We start from the raw sequence: 12,118 nt of genomic DNA on the forward strand, positions 1-12,118 counted from the left end.
GTCAAGTTAGGGTACTCAAAGGCATTTGTGTGTGTGTGTGTGTGGTGATATTGAACAATCATGTTTGCCGTTTCAGTTGAGCTGTTCAAAGTCATTGAAAGGCTAGTCTATTACTTGAAAATATGTTTAACTGAACAATATTAAACACACACACACACACATACAAACAAACAAAACGAACACAATTTTTTGTGTGTTTACTGAAAACTTGTTAACACTTCAGAGTATCACGCATATTATAATGTTCAAACCTTCAAAAAGTAAGGTAAAATTGGTCTCCCTGTCATGGAAACTATCACAGAATCTGAACATGGACACATGCAGAAGTTAATTTACGTACTTCTCAAAAATGAAGCAATATCATAGCTCCAGCTACAAAGCCTAAAACTCTGTAGCCAAAGGTTCATTTAAGGTACATGCACCTGCAAATATGGTTAAAAATGAGGACAATATTTGAAAAGTGTACATGCATAAATAACTTTCAGCAGTTTTCACAGCTACAGTCCTGTTGAAGAATTCACATTAGCACCATACAAGATTCATCTGATTTTGTTTACTTCGGATTAGCACAATATATTACCGGCTGAATGCTTAATGCTGAGCAATTGATATTTTCCACTCTGACTAAATTAATTCTTTGTGCTTGTACCCAATATACAAAAAGCGACTAACATGTAGATTTTTGATTAAAAAGTGCCTTGTAAAGCAAAGCCCCTTTTGGCCTCCAAAATACAGTACAGTTGAACCACCCCTGTCAGACTTACACAATGAGGGAAAATAAGGTATTACAAAGGAGGGAGTCCTAAAATGGAGGTAAATTTGCAGAGGTTATGAAGAGAACATCTGAAAAATCAAGGTCTTAAAAAAGGGGGAAGTCTTAAAAGGGTCTTAAAAGGGGGGTTCCACTGTAGGTAGTTGGCACTTGCTCATGCAGACATTTGCACAACACCTGCAGGATATTTTGCTGACACTTTTTGAGTCACTTGAGAAAAAGTGACTCTATGTAATCGGTCAGTGTTAGTCTGTCCGGCCGGCCGGCCGGCCGTAGACACCACCTTAACGTTGGACTTTTCTCGGAAACTATCAAAGCGATCGGGCTCATATTTTGTTTAGTCGTGACCTCCAATGACCTCTACACTTTAACGATGGTTTCGTTGACCTTTGACCTTTTTCAAGGTCACAGGTCAGCGTCAAAGGAAAAATTAGACATTTTATATCTTTGACAAAGTTCATCGGATGTGATTGAAACTTTGTAGGATTATTCTTTACATCAAAGTATTTACATCTGTAGCCTTTTACGAACGTTATCAGAAAAACAAGGGAGATAACTAGCCTTTTCTGTTCGGCAACACACAACTTAACGTTGGGCTTTTCTCGGAAACTATAAAAGTGACCGGGCTCAAATTTTATGTGAACGTGACTCATTGTGTTGTGAATAGCAATTTCTTCCTGTCCATCTGATGCCTCATATAATATTCAGAACTGCGAAAGTGACTCGATCGAGCGTTTGCTCTTCTTGTTCTCTCTTTGTTTCACGGATATTCAGGTCAAAGACACGCAGTTACGTAGAGGTTACATGCCGAGTCTCGGTGATTATTGAAAATAATGGTCGAAGTTTGCGGATCATGAAAAATGCGAGCTTCAGCGAGCTTTTTCATGACCGCGAACTGAGACCATTTTTTTTTATAATCACTGAGACGAGGTGTGTAACCTCTTTATTCCTCCTTTCTTCAGTTATTCAAAGAAAAGAGGAGTTTTTGTGCGAAAGTTTGATCGAATTTTATTCACTCAACCAGTCAACCCGCGCAAGGCGATCGATCAATGCGCGGTTGTATAGTTCCGTGCAAATCATTCCATTCTGTTAACACTTCTTGTCAGTTTCCCTGTTTTGGACCAAAATCAAGTACACAGATAATGAGATGTAGAGGTTACACGCCGAGTCTCAGTGATTATCAAAAATAATGGTCGAAGTTAGCGGATCATGAAAAATGCGAGCTTTAGCGAGCTTTTTCATGACCGCGAACTGAGACCATTATTTTTGATAATCACTGAGACGAGGTGTGTAACCTCTTTATTCCTCCTTTCTTCAGTTATTCAAAGAAAAGAGGAGTTTTTTTGCGAAAGTTTGATCGAATCCTATTCTCTCAACCAGTCAACCTGCGCAGGCGATCGATTAATGCGCGGTTGTATAGTTCCGTGCAAATCATTCCATTCTGTTAACACTTCTTGTCAGTTTTCCTATTTTGGGCTAAAATCAAGTACACAGATATGCTGTTATTCTGCCGTGGCGGCAAAGGCAGATATTGTGTGTTCTGTATATGTTTTAGTATCGCTTAGGATAATGTTTTTTCGTCAAATGGGACTAGCAGACGAACTTTTGCACCCGTGTTCCAACGTTAAAAACTGTATGAAGTTCAGTTTTCTGGGGAAAATAGTGTATGAAACCCCTTTATGTTGTTTAAATTGATGAGATGTGTGCATTTGGTTGCGTGTGATCTGTTTATTAAATGAAATATTGTTGAAAACTGACCGTCGGATTGCAGTCTGTTGTCGAAGGAACTGAGTGAAAAGAAGGGGAACTACTCTTGTCGCTAGACAAAGTATGAGTTACTTGCCTTGGGAAATTGCTTGTGATGAACGGCTTGACGGCACGGCAGATGAGATTCAGAAAACAACCGAACTCATGGATTTTATATGGAGATTCATGTGTTCAGGCCTGTAGTTGTTCATTTAAATGCGGTATGTTTGTATTGTTTGCTCCAGAGATGTATACTTCGTACATTAGAGCGTTCGGAACTTTTCAGTCGTAAAAAGTAGTACCGAAACAGAACAACCTCTCAACCCATTGCACTATCGAGGATTCAGGCTGTTGCTGGGTCGTTATTTGTTTGGTTGCTGGGTCATTATCGAAAAATAACTACCCCTACAAGTTTACAGAGGCAAAGAAGCAGAGGGGGGAATAAATGTTGTTATTCTGCTGTGGCGGTAAAGGCAGATATTGTGTGTTCTGTTCATGTTTTGGTATCGCTTAGGATAATGTTCTTTCGTCAAATGGGACTAGCAGACGAACTTTTGCACCCGTGTTCCAACGCTAAAAACTGTATGAAGTTCAGTTTTCTGGGGAAAATAGTGTATGAAACCGCTTTATGTTCTTTAAATTGATTAGATGTATGCATTTGGTTGCGTGTGATCTGATTATAAAATGAAATATTGTTGAAAACTGACCGTCGGGTTGCAATCTGTTGTCGAAGAAACGGAGTGAAAAGAAATTTGAAAGGGGAACTACTCTTGTCGGTAGACAATATGAGAGTTACTTGCCTTGGGAATTTGCTTGTGTTGAACGTTTGTGCACGGCAGATCTAGATTCAGAAAACAACCAAACTCATGGATTTTATATGGAGATTCATGTGTTCAAGCCTGTAGTTGTTAATTTAAATGCGGTATGTTTGTATTGTTTGCTCCAGAGATGTATACTTCGTACATTAGAGCGTTCGGAACTTTTTAGTCGCAAAAGTAGTTCAGACACAGAACAGCTTCTCAACCCATTGCGCTATCGAGGATTCAGGCTGTTGCTGGCTCGTTATTTGTTTGGTTGCTGGGTGTTTATCGAAAAATAACTAGCTCTACAAGTTTACAGAGGTAAAGAAGCAGAGGGGGGAATAAATTTCATTCAAACGCTGCCTTCAAGTTTTATATGTACCATTCAGCACACTCATTTTACACAAATACACACACACACACACCACACAAACATCCAGACACAAAACCATTACATACAGTAACAGTGTCTTCTAAATTTTAAATAATTGCAGCTTCTAGCTGACATTATGTTGGTATCGCTGTGAAGTTTGCTCAGTAGCTACACAAATAACATGGAATTTAAGTAATGTTTTTTTCAGTACATGCACATCTTTGAAATGTCTTGTAAACCTTGTACACTTTACTTCTCATTGGTTACTGCACAACCAACACAGCATATGAAGTCAATGAATGACTGAATATAAGAATAAATAAATTTAAAATTTTTTTTTTTACTGATTCGCATGTGTTAGTACCAAGATTATTGCTCTCAAAAGTTCAAAAAAAAAAAAATTCAAAAAATAATTCCTTCCATTTCTCAAGCCAGTACAAAAAAACAAGAACAAAACAACAATCACAATATGACCCACATATACTTCTCCAAGTCTTCAGTGCTGCAGTTTCAAGTGATAAGCGTCACCGTAAATATTGGAGTGTCCTCCCAGCCCCCCATGCATGATGACGAAATCCTTGGTGACGATGCAGATGTGGCCGGCGCGTCCTATGCGCGACACTCCCAAAGTGTAGAACTGGGGCCCAGGTGTAAACTGAATGACGATCATCTCCCCCACAGGCTCTCGACAGCGACCATCAAAAGTCTCTCCACCGTAGATGAGAATTGTCCCTGGGCCAGAAACTGTCACATGGTTTTTACGTCCACAGGGCATTTTGGGTAAGTGTTTTAGATATCCAGATTTTGCGGCTTCGGAGATTGTTTTCATGGTGTCTGATGGACAGGCCGGGGGAGGATGATAACCCTGGGAGACCTGCCAAAAAGTGAAAGAGAAAACATGAAATTTCATCCTGAGTTTATCTGAAGAATAATTGTCCAAAACAGAAAATTTATTTTCTCCCAATTTTCATGAATGAAGAAAAATTGTGTGCTTTATCAAATCTAAAAGGGCAATAGGTCATCGACTAAGCTAAAAGAACAGTTATCATATCAAATATCATAACCTTTCATAAAAAATTGTGCAACAATCTGCTCAGTATTTTAGTGTGACACACTGAGTGTCTTTTTCATGTCAGCAAGTCAAACACAAGAATAGCAAAATAATCATGTTAATAATCCAACCACCATGAAAACATCCCCACCACGCAATAATCCGAATCAGAAGCCTACAAAAACAGTGGGACCCCCCTTTGACCTTCAAAAGTCTGAGAAAATCAGGTCTTGAATAGGAGGGCAGCATACAATGGAAGTAAATTTACAGAGGTTATGAGCAGCAAATCTTCTTCTTCTTCTTCTGCGTTCGTGGGCTGAAACTCCCTCGTACACTCGTGTTTTTTGCACGAGTGGAATTTTACGTGTATGACCGTTTTTTACCCCGCCATTTAGGCAGCCATACGCCGTTTTCGGAGGAAGCATGCTGGGTATTTTCGTGTTTCTATAACCCACCGAACTCTGACATGGATTACAGGATCTTTTTCGTTGCGCACTTGGTCTTGTGCTTGCGTGTACACACGGGGGTGTTCGGACACCGAGGAGAGTCTGCACACAAAGTTGACTCTGAGAAATAAATCTCTCGCCGAACGTGGGGACGAACTCACGCTGACAGCGGCCAACTGGATACAAATCCAGCGCGCTACCGACTGAGCTATATCCCCGCCCCAGCAGCAAATCTAAAACGTAAGGTCTTACAAGCGAGGGAGTATTACAATGGAAGTAAATTTACAGAGGTTATGAGCAGCAAATCTGAAACGTAAGGTCTTAAAAACGAGGGGGGGTCTTAAATCCGAGGGTATTAAAACGGGAGTTCCACTGTACAGCTTACCTCCAGCAAGTTGTCGCTGCGGCCGCCAATAATGTAGAGCTTGGAGCCCAGGAAGGTGGCGGTGTGCCCCGAGCGTGACGACACAGAGTTGCTGTACTCGCTATACGTGAACTTCCCCGACAGCACGTTTCCTGTCAGCAAGAAGGCGCTGCCGTGGCGACGCTGTAAGCGCAGGCTACCCTCTCGCCCCACCACCAGAATCTGCAGCGGTCGGAAAAGATTGCAGGTTAGAGATATGGACAGAGGAACCCCCATTTTAAGACCCCCAATGTAAGACTCCCTCCCTTTTAAGACCGGCTGTTTTCTCAGATTTTCTGTTCATAACCTCTGTAAATTTACCCCCATTTTAAAGGTCCTTGTCTACATTTTTATACCGAAATCGCCATTTGACCATTAAAATGCAGAGTCTATTATCTACAAATATCAACAATACACCCCCTTTCGATCAGGAAAGACGAAGCCAGTGTAGCCGTTTGAAAATTCATTGTAGTATTCCAGCGTAGTACTCATAGTAGGATATCCTTATTTGGAAAATGCCAAGCGCAAAACTCCTCTCAAATCCCGTGCATTTCGTGCGTTTAAAAAAAAGCGTGGACAGCGCTCCAGTGTCAAACTGTTGCTGCACTTGTTTGGGCGTGGCTATAAGCATAGTGACATGAATTTGATTGGTCAGTATTTTTAGGCAAAGCACATGTTCTCAGCAAACAGAAAACAAAATATTGGAAGCGTGAGTCACGCTACCCAGAAATAAAATCTTTTTTTTACATATATTTTTTTTCTATAACTTTTTTCCCCATGGTTCATTCATCATCTGACATAACTTTTCAGCGAAATCTAACCATATAATTATTGAAAAAAAAGCAAAAATGTAGACGACCACCTTTAAGCCCTCCTTGTTTTTAAGACTTGATTTTCTATATTTGTCGAGGCCTTAAAGGAGGGGTTCCACTGTATGTACTTTGATTTGTTGGTTATAACTGTGCTCTGAGATTAACGACTACCCCGGCTTTATTAAAGGGAAAGCTAGAGAAAATCATAAAATATTTGAGTGTTGATTGTGAGCCACAGAAAGCCAACTGGTACATTAGAAGTATGTTTTAAGCTTGAAGTTACATGTCACTGTCAGGAGCAAGGGGAAGTAGATGAGGTCAAAAACCCAACAGACTTATTGGGAAATTTGTAAAAATTTAACACTCAAGATTCCTGTTTCATTTTTTTTTCTTGTGCAAAATTAGTCTATGAGAGGATATTGTCATGCACCGAAACACACAGAGATACATATTTCGCACTCAAGATTCCTGTTTCATTTTTTTTCTTGTGCAAAATTAGTCTATGAGAGTATATTGTCATGCACCAAAACACACAGAGATACATATTTGGTCCCCCCCCCCCCCCCCCACACACACACACCTCATTAGAGTTCAACAAGTTAGCAGTGTGCGAACTTAGGCCGGCTCCTTTAGGAAACCCTTTTGTCGTCATCGGCAACCAGCGATCTTCTTGCACGTCATATGCATGAACGTCTGGTGTGCGGTGTCGACCTGTCCAACCACCAATCAGCAACATGTATCGGTCATCAACAGCAACCGCACAATGATGGCTCAGAGCCGGAGAGCCTGGTGTGTGGATCTGCAAATCCGAAAGCAAAAATTGTATGGATCTTTGTGTGACAGGGAGACTAATACGTCACCCTTCACAACAGACGCTCTGCAGAGTTTTCTACCGGCCTTGACGGCTTGAGCGTGGACTACTGATAGTAGCTCGACGTTTCTTGTACATCAGTCGCCGGTTAAACAAATATCAATTGTAGAGTTGTGTTTGTGATGGGGTCTGACTGCTGCTGTCTCCTTGTATGCTCTTGGGAACCTTTGCGTACACATAGCAGTTTTTGTAGGGCTAAGAAATTAGCTTTAAACAAGAGGCGAAGCCTTCAAGGCTCACGTAAGAAATCGACAAACAGTAACACAAACTCAATCACTCCGTCACATATACACACACACAGTACACACACACACACACACACACACACACACACACACACACACACACACACACACACAGAAAGAGCATAGGTGAAACTGTGCAAGAAAGCGAGACACTAGATCTAGATCTGTCTGTCTGCATGTAGCCTACTTACATGGACACGACTGCCAAATAGTCTCGGCCCGCTCAAAATAACAATCACCGAGACTTTCAGTAATTCCATCGCGTGACGTCTAACCCTCGTACGTCATAATGTGACGTCAATGTAATATGACGTCTTCAAATGTTAAAGTTTCTACCACAGACATACACACATACGCACGCACGCACAGACAGACAAAAGTTAGCATCGCATAGGCTACACTTACGTGAGCCAAATATCAACCCTCCAAAGGTGATTGTTGTGCTTCCGGCACTCGGTTACATTTGCAACATATGAAAAGATGTGAGCCCTTTATCCTCAAAGCGTGATCAGGGGAAATGTTAATTATATTTTAGTGTGAGGTGCGGATTAACAAACCAAAAAAGTTTCGTTTGGCTGGCAAGACTGAAGGTATGTGTAGTCATCTGTGGAATAGTTGTGTCAATGATTTGACTGTTTATATCCTTATCTGCGACAAAAAGACGAATCGTTGCTTCAACAGTGCTCTGAGCTGAGCTGTGAGCATCTTTAACAGTGTTGGCGTTAACCGGTAATTACCAGTATTTTACCGGTTGAAATGAGAAAATACTGGAACAAAAATGGCTGCCGGTATGACCTATCTGTTCATTTTTGAACTACTGGTTTTTTTCCGCTGGTAAAACAACAAAACCAGTACTTTGAGTACTCTTACTGGTTCCAATGACCAGCCTACCGTTATTTTCTGGACTGTTTGCATCATAAAAGTTTGCCTACCGGTTTGAAAAAATACTAGCGCCATCACTGTTTAAGTAATCTTCATTTTTTTTTTAGACTATGGATGGGAATACAAATCACACCTTGCTCCACAATTTAGAGTTGAGGTCAAGCTTGTGGAGATCTCTGCTGGGTTGTTTCCCATCTTTGACGGTCACACCCCCGTGAATGTAAAGGGTGCCACGAATGACGCACGCTGTGTGAAACGCCACCTGGGGACCGATCGGTGCCAAGGGTTCCCACTCGGCAGACAGAGGTCGTATGTTTCCTTTCGTTGCAACGCTGCTCTGTTGATGATAAAGCAAACAGGTAAAAGTTGTAAGATGTTTGTGAGCTGCAGTTTAAAAATACAGTAGAACCCCCCGAGTCTTAGTAATAGGGCTTCCAAACATCTGAAACATCGTGTCTGAAAAAGAAATCCCGAGTCTTAAAATTGAGGTAAAGTGACAGACGCTAATTACAGAAAATCTCGAAGACTAATGTCCTACAAGGGGGGTGGGTGGTGGTGGGGGGTTTGTAAAGGCGGGGGTTTCCACTGTAAATTACATCAAATACAAACAAGGAACTGTCTGTTAATTACTTCGACAATTAACTTCAAAGTCCAAATCCAAGAGACCAATAAGAAAAGTAAGAAAGACATAATTGCATGCTGGCTTGGGCACACCGGACTGCATGCGCACACACATGCGCACACACACACACACACACACACACACACACACACACACAAACACATGTGCACATACACGTACGCACACACACACTACAGAGACATTCACAGACAACTCATGTTCTTGTCTGTATAGTATCTAAACCCTGGTAGATCAAATACTTGATACCATTTTCACAAGAGTCTGGATTCCCAAATCATAAAATGTGATTATACCCTTCGCCGTTCCATACTGATGTCGCCTGATCGTATTCACCAGCTTGCTTGTCCCTGATGCCCAGCCTGCATGCAAGTGTTACATTTTCCTTGAAGAGTCTTATTCACAAGGTATCCAAGAGCTGCAAGGCCTGCAACAGTTGCACAAAAATGTTGTTACAGTGGAACCTTCCTTTGAAGACCTTCACAAATCTGAGAAAATCAGGTCTTAAAAAGGAGGGATCAAGTCTTAAAATGGAGGTAAAATTACAGAGGTTATGAAAAAAAAAGTCTGACAAAACAGGGTCTTAAAAGGGAGGGAGTCTTAAATGGGGGGTCTTATACGGAGGGTTCCACTGTGTTAATGCAGCACTATATATATAGTGTGCCTATTCATGTCCAGTCAGTCTAGAACCCAAAGAGTAATTTTAACAATTACTTCTAATAAAAGAGTTGCACAAAGTACATGAAAGTTGTACTCGAGGGTACTTCATCCGAATCAACTACAGTAGACTCTGGCGTCCCGCAGGGGACGGTGCTCGGCCCACTACTCTTCCTTGTCCATATTAATGACCTGCCAGCCTCCGTATCGTCCCACGTTCGCTTGTTCGCCGACGACTGCCTGCTCTATAGGGAAATAAACTCCTTCACGGATCACCAATCCCTGCAACAAGACCTCAGACACCTCGAAGAGTGGGCGGTTACCTGGGGCATGCGCTTCAACGCCTCTAAATGCTATATCCTCAGTATAAACAAATCCTCTGACTTCTATTACCAACTGGACAACAGCATCCTCCAAAACGTTAGATCCACACCCTACCTTGGCATTCTCCTCTCAGACGACATGAAATGGAGCCCCCACATTTCTTCTATCACTAAACAAGAAGAGCAAACGCTCGATCGAGTCACTTTCGCAGTTCTGAATATTATATGAGGCATCAGATGGACAGGAAGAAATTGCTATTCACAACACAATACAGATGTAAATAATTTGATGTAAAGAATAATCCTATAAAGTTTGAATCAAATCCGATGAATAGTTTCAGAGATATGATATTTCAATTTTTTTCCTTCAAGACATACCTGTGACCTTGAAAAAGGTCAAAGGTCACCAAAGCAGACGTCAAAGTGTAGAGGTCACTGGGAGTCACGTTCACATAAAATTTGAGCCCGGTCACTTTTATAGTTTCCGAGAAAAGCCCAACGTTAAGTTGTGTGTTGCCGAACAGAAAAAGCTAGTTATCTCCCTTGTTTTTCTGATAACGTTCGTAAAAGGCTACAGATGTAAATACTTTGATGTAAAGAATAATCCTACAAAGTTTCAATCACATCCGATGAACTTTGTCAAAGATATAAAATGTCTAATTTTTCCTTTGACGCTGACCTGTGACCTTGAAAAAGGTCAAAGGTCAACGAAACCATCGTTAAAGTGTAGAGGTCATTGGAGGTCACGACTAAACAAAATATGAGCCCGATCGCTTTGATAGTTTCCGAGAAAAGTCCAACGTTAAGGTGGTGTCTACGGACGGCCGGCCGGCCGGACGGCCGGCCGGACAGACTAACACTGACCGATTACATAGAGTCACTTTTTCTCAAGTGACTCAAAAAGCTAACTGCACCCTTGGCTTCCTTCGCCGCAACCTCCAACGCTGCCCGCCTCGTTGCCGTCAGCAGGCCTACCTCTCCCTTGTGCGTCCCCTCCTGGAGTATGGGGCGGTTGTCTGGGACCCCTACCTGAAGAAAGACATCGACTGCATCGAACGCGTACAACGCAAAGCCTCGAGGTTTATCACAGGCGACTTCAGGTCATCGACCCCCGGCAGCGTCACCAGACTCCTAGAGAAAACTGGACTCCAACCTCTGCAACAGCGACGTCAACAACTCCGTCTGACGTTCTTCTATAGGGTGGTTGAGGGGCTGGTACCGGCACTACCATCACACCAGTTCTTAACTGAGCAGAAGCAAGGCCGTAAAATCAGGCCAGTGAGACACTCTGACCATCACACATCCAACATCATCTCACAGTATTCAAGAAACAATTCTAGACCCTATTCAGTGCCCCAAGGTGAAGACGGCACAAGACTGGAATCTACTTGAGGACAATATTGTAACCTCCAAAAGCATTGGCATCTTTAAAGCCAAGCTAGCAGCCGTCCACCACCATTAGGCTGCCGCACTCTCCCGCGCTGCATTTATGCCAGTCTTCTGGTACCCAGCAGCGTAACCATCAAGATCAAGATCAAGATGTACCATAAATGACTATAGACATTACATGTATTTTATGTTGAAGCAGCCTTTGTTTCCAACCATAAATTATTCCTTATATTACTGATACAGTGATAGTGCTGATATTATTACGGTGTGCGTAGTGTTGTTTGTTGATTTTAATCAAAGTATTATAAATTGACGCATGTCAACAAACAAAGTCACAAGGCAAACATAACTAATCAATATAAATTTAATAATGAAATGGTGTCGATACGACGTAATTTTGTTCAAAAGTCGTAATATTTCTTTACTGTTGACACTGTTCATGTTCGGGCCAAACAAATTCTGTTTCAAAACACCATGCGTAACTGACAAATCACTGCAAATTCCACTCTGTAAACCTACTTACCTCTGAAGCAGAGCACTGTCGTCTGTTTTTAATAATTATGATTTCTGTGCACTGCTAATCAGCGACTGCTTTCCGCAGTTTATCGATGCATACAATTTCAAAACTCGTTGCCTACGACGCCAGACGATTCGACGCTGCCATGTTGAGTACGGGTTCCCCGGATGCACAATGGAATCCCCAGAATT

General features: G+C 41.8%; 1 protein-coding gene across 1 annotated transcript; it reads right to left on the reverse strand.

The window, feature by feature from the left end:
- Positions 1–182: 182 nt before the first annotated feature.
- On the reverse strand, positions 183–12,086 carry LOC138979949 (kelch domain-containing protein 9-like). The gene is made up of 6 exons (XM_070352716.1): positions 11,934–12,086; positions 9,338–9,468; positions 8,535–8,738; positions 6,984–7,202; positions 5,574–5,774; positions 183–4,565 (listed from the first exon to the last, which is right to left on the reverse strand). Exons 2-6 carry the CDS (start codon positions 9,350–9,352, stop codon positions 4,188–4,190), a joined length of 1,017 nt encoding a protein of 338 aa, XP_070208817.1. The 5' UTR covers positions 9,353–9,468; positions 11,934–12,086; the 3' UTR covers positions 183–4,187.
- Positions 12,087–12,118: the final 32 nt, after the last annotated feature.

This window comes from Littorina saxatilis, linkage group LG11, assembly GCF_037325665.1.
Source record: "Littorina saxatilis isolate snail1 linkage group LG11, US_GU_Lsax_2.0, whole genome shotgun sequence".
NCBI lineage: Eukaryota > Metazoa > Mollusca > Gastropoda > Littorinimorpha > Littorinidae > Littorina > Littorina saxatilis.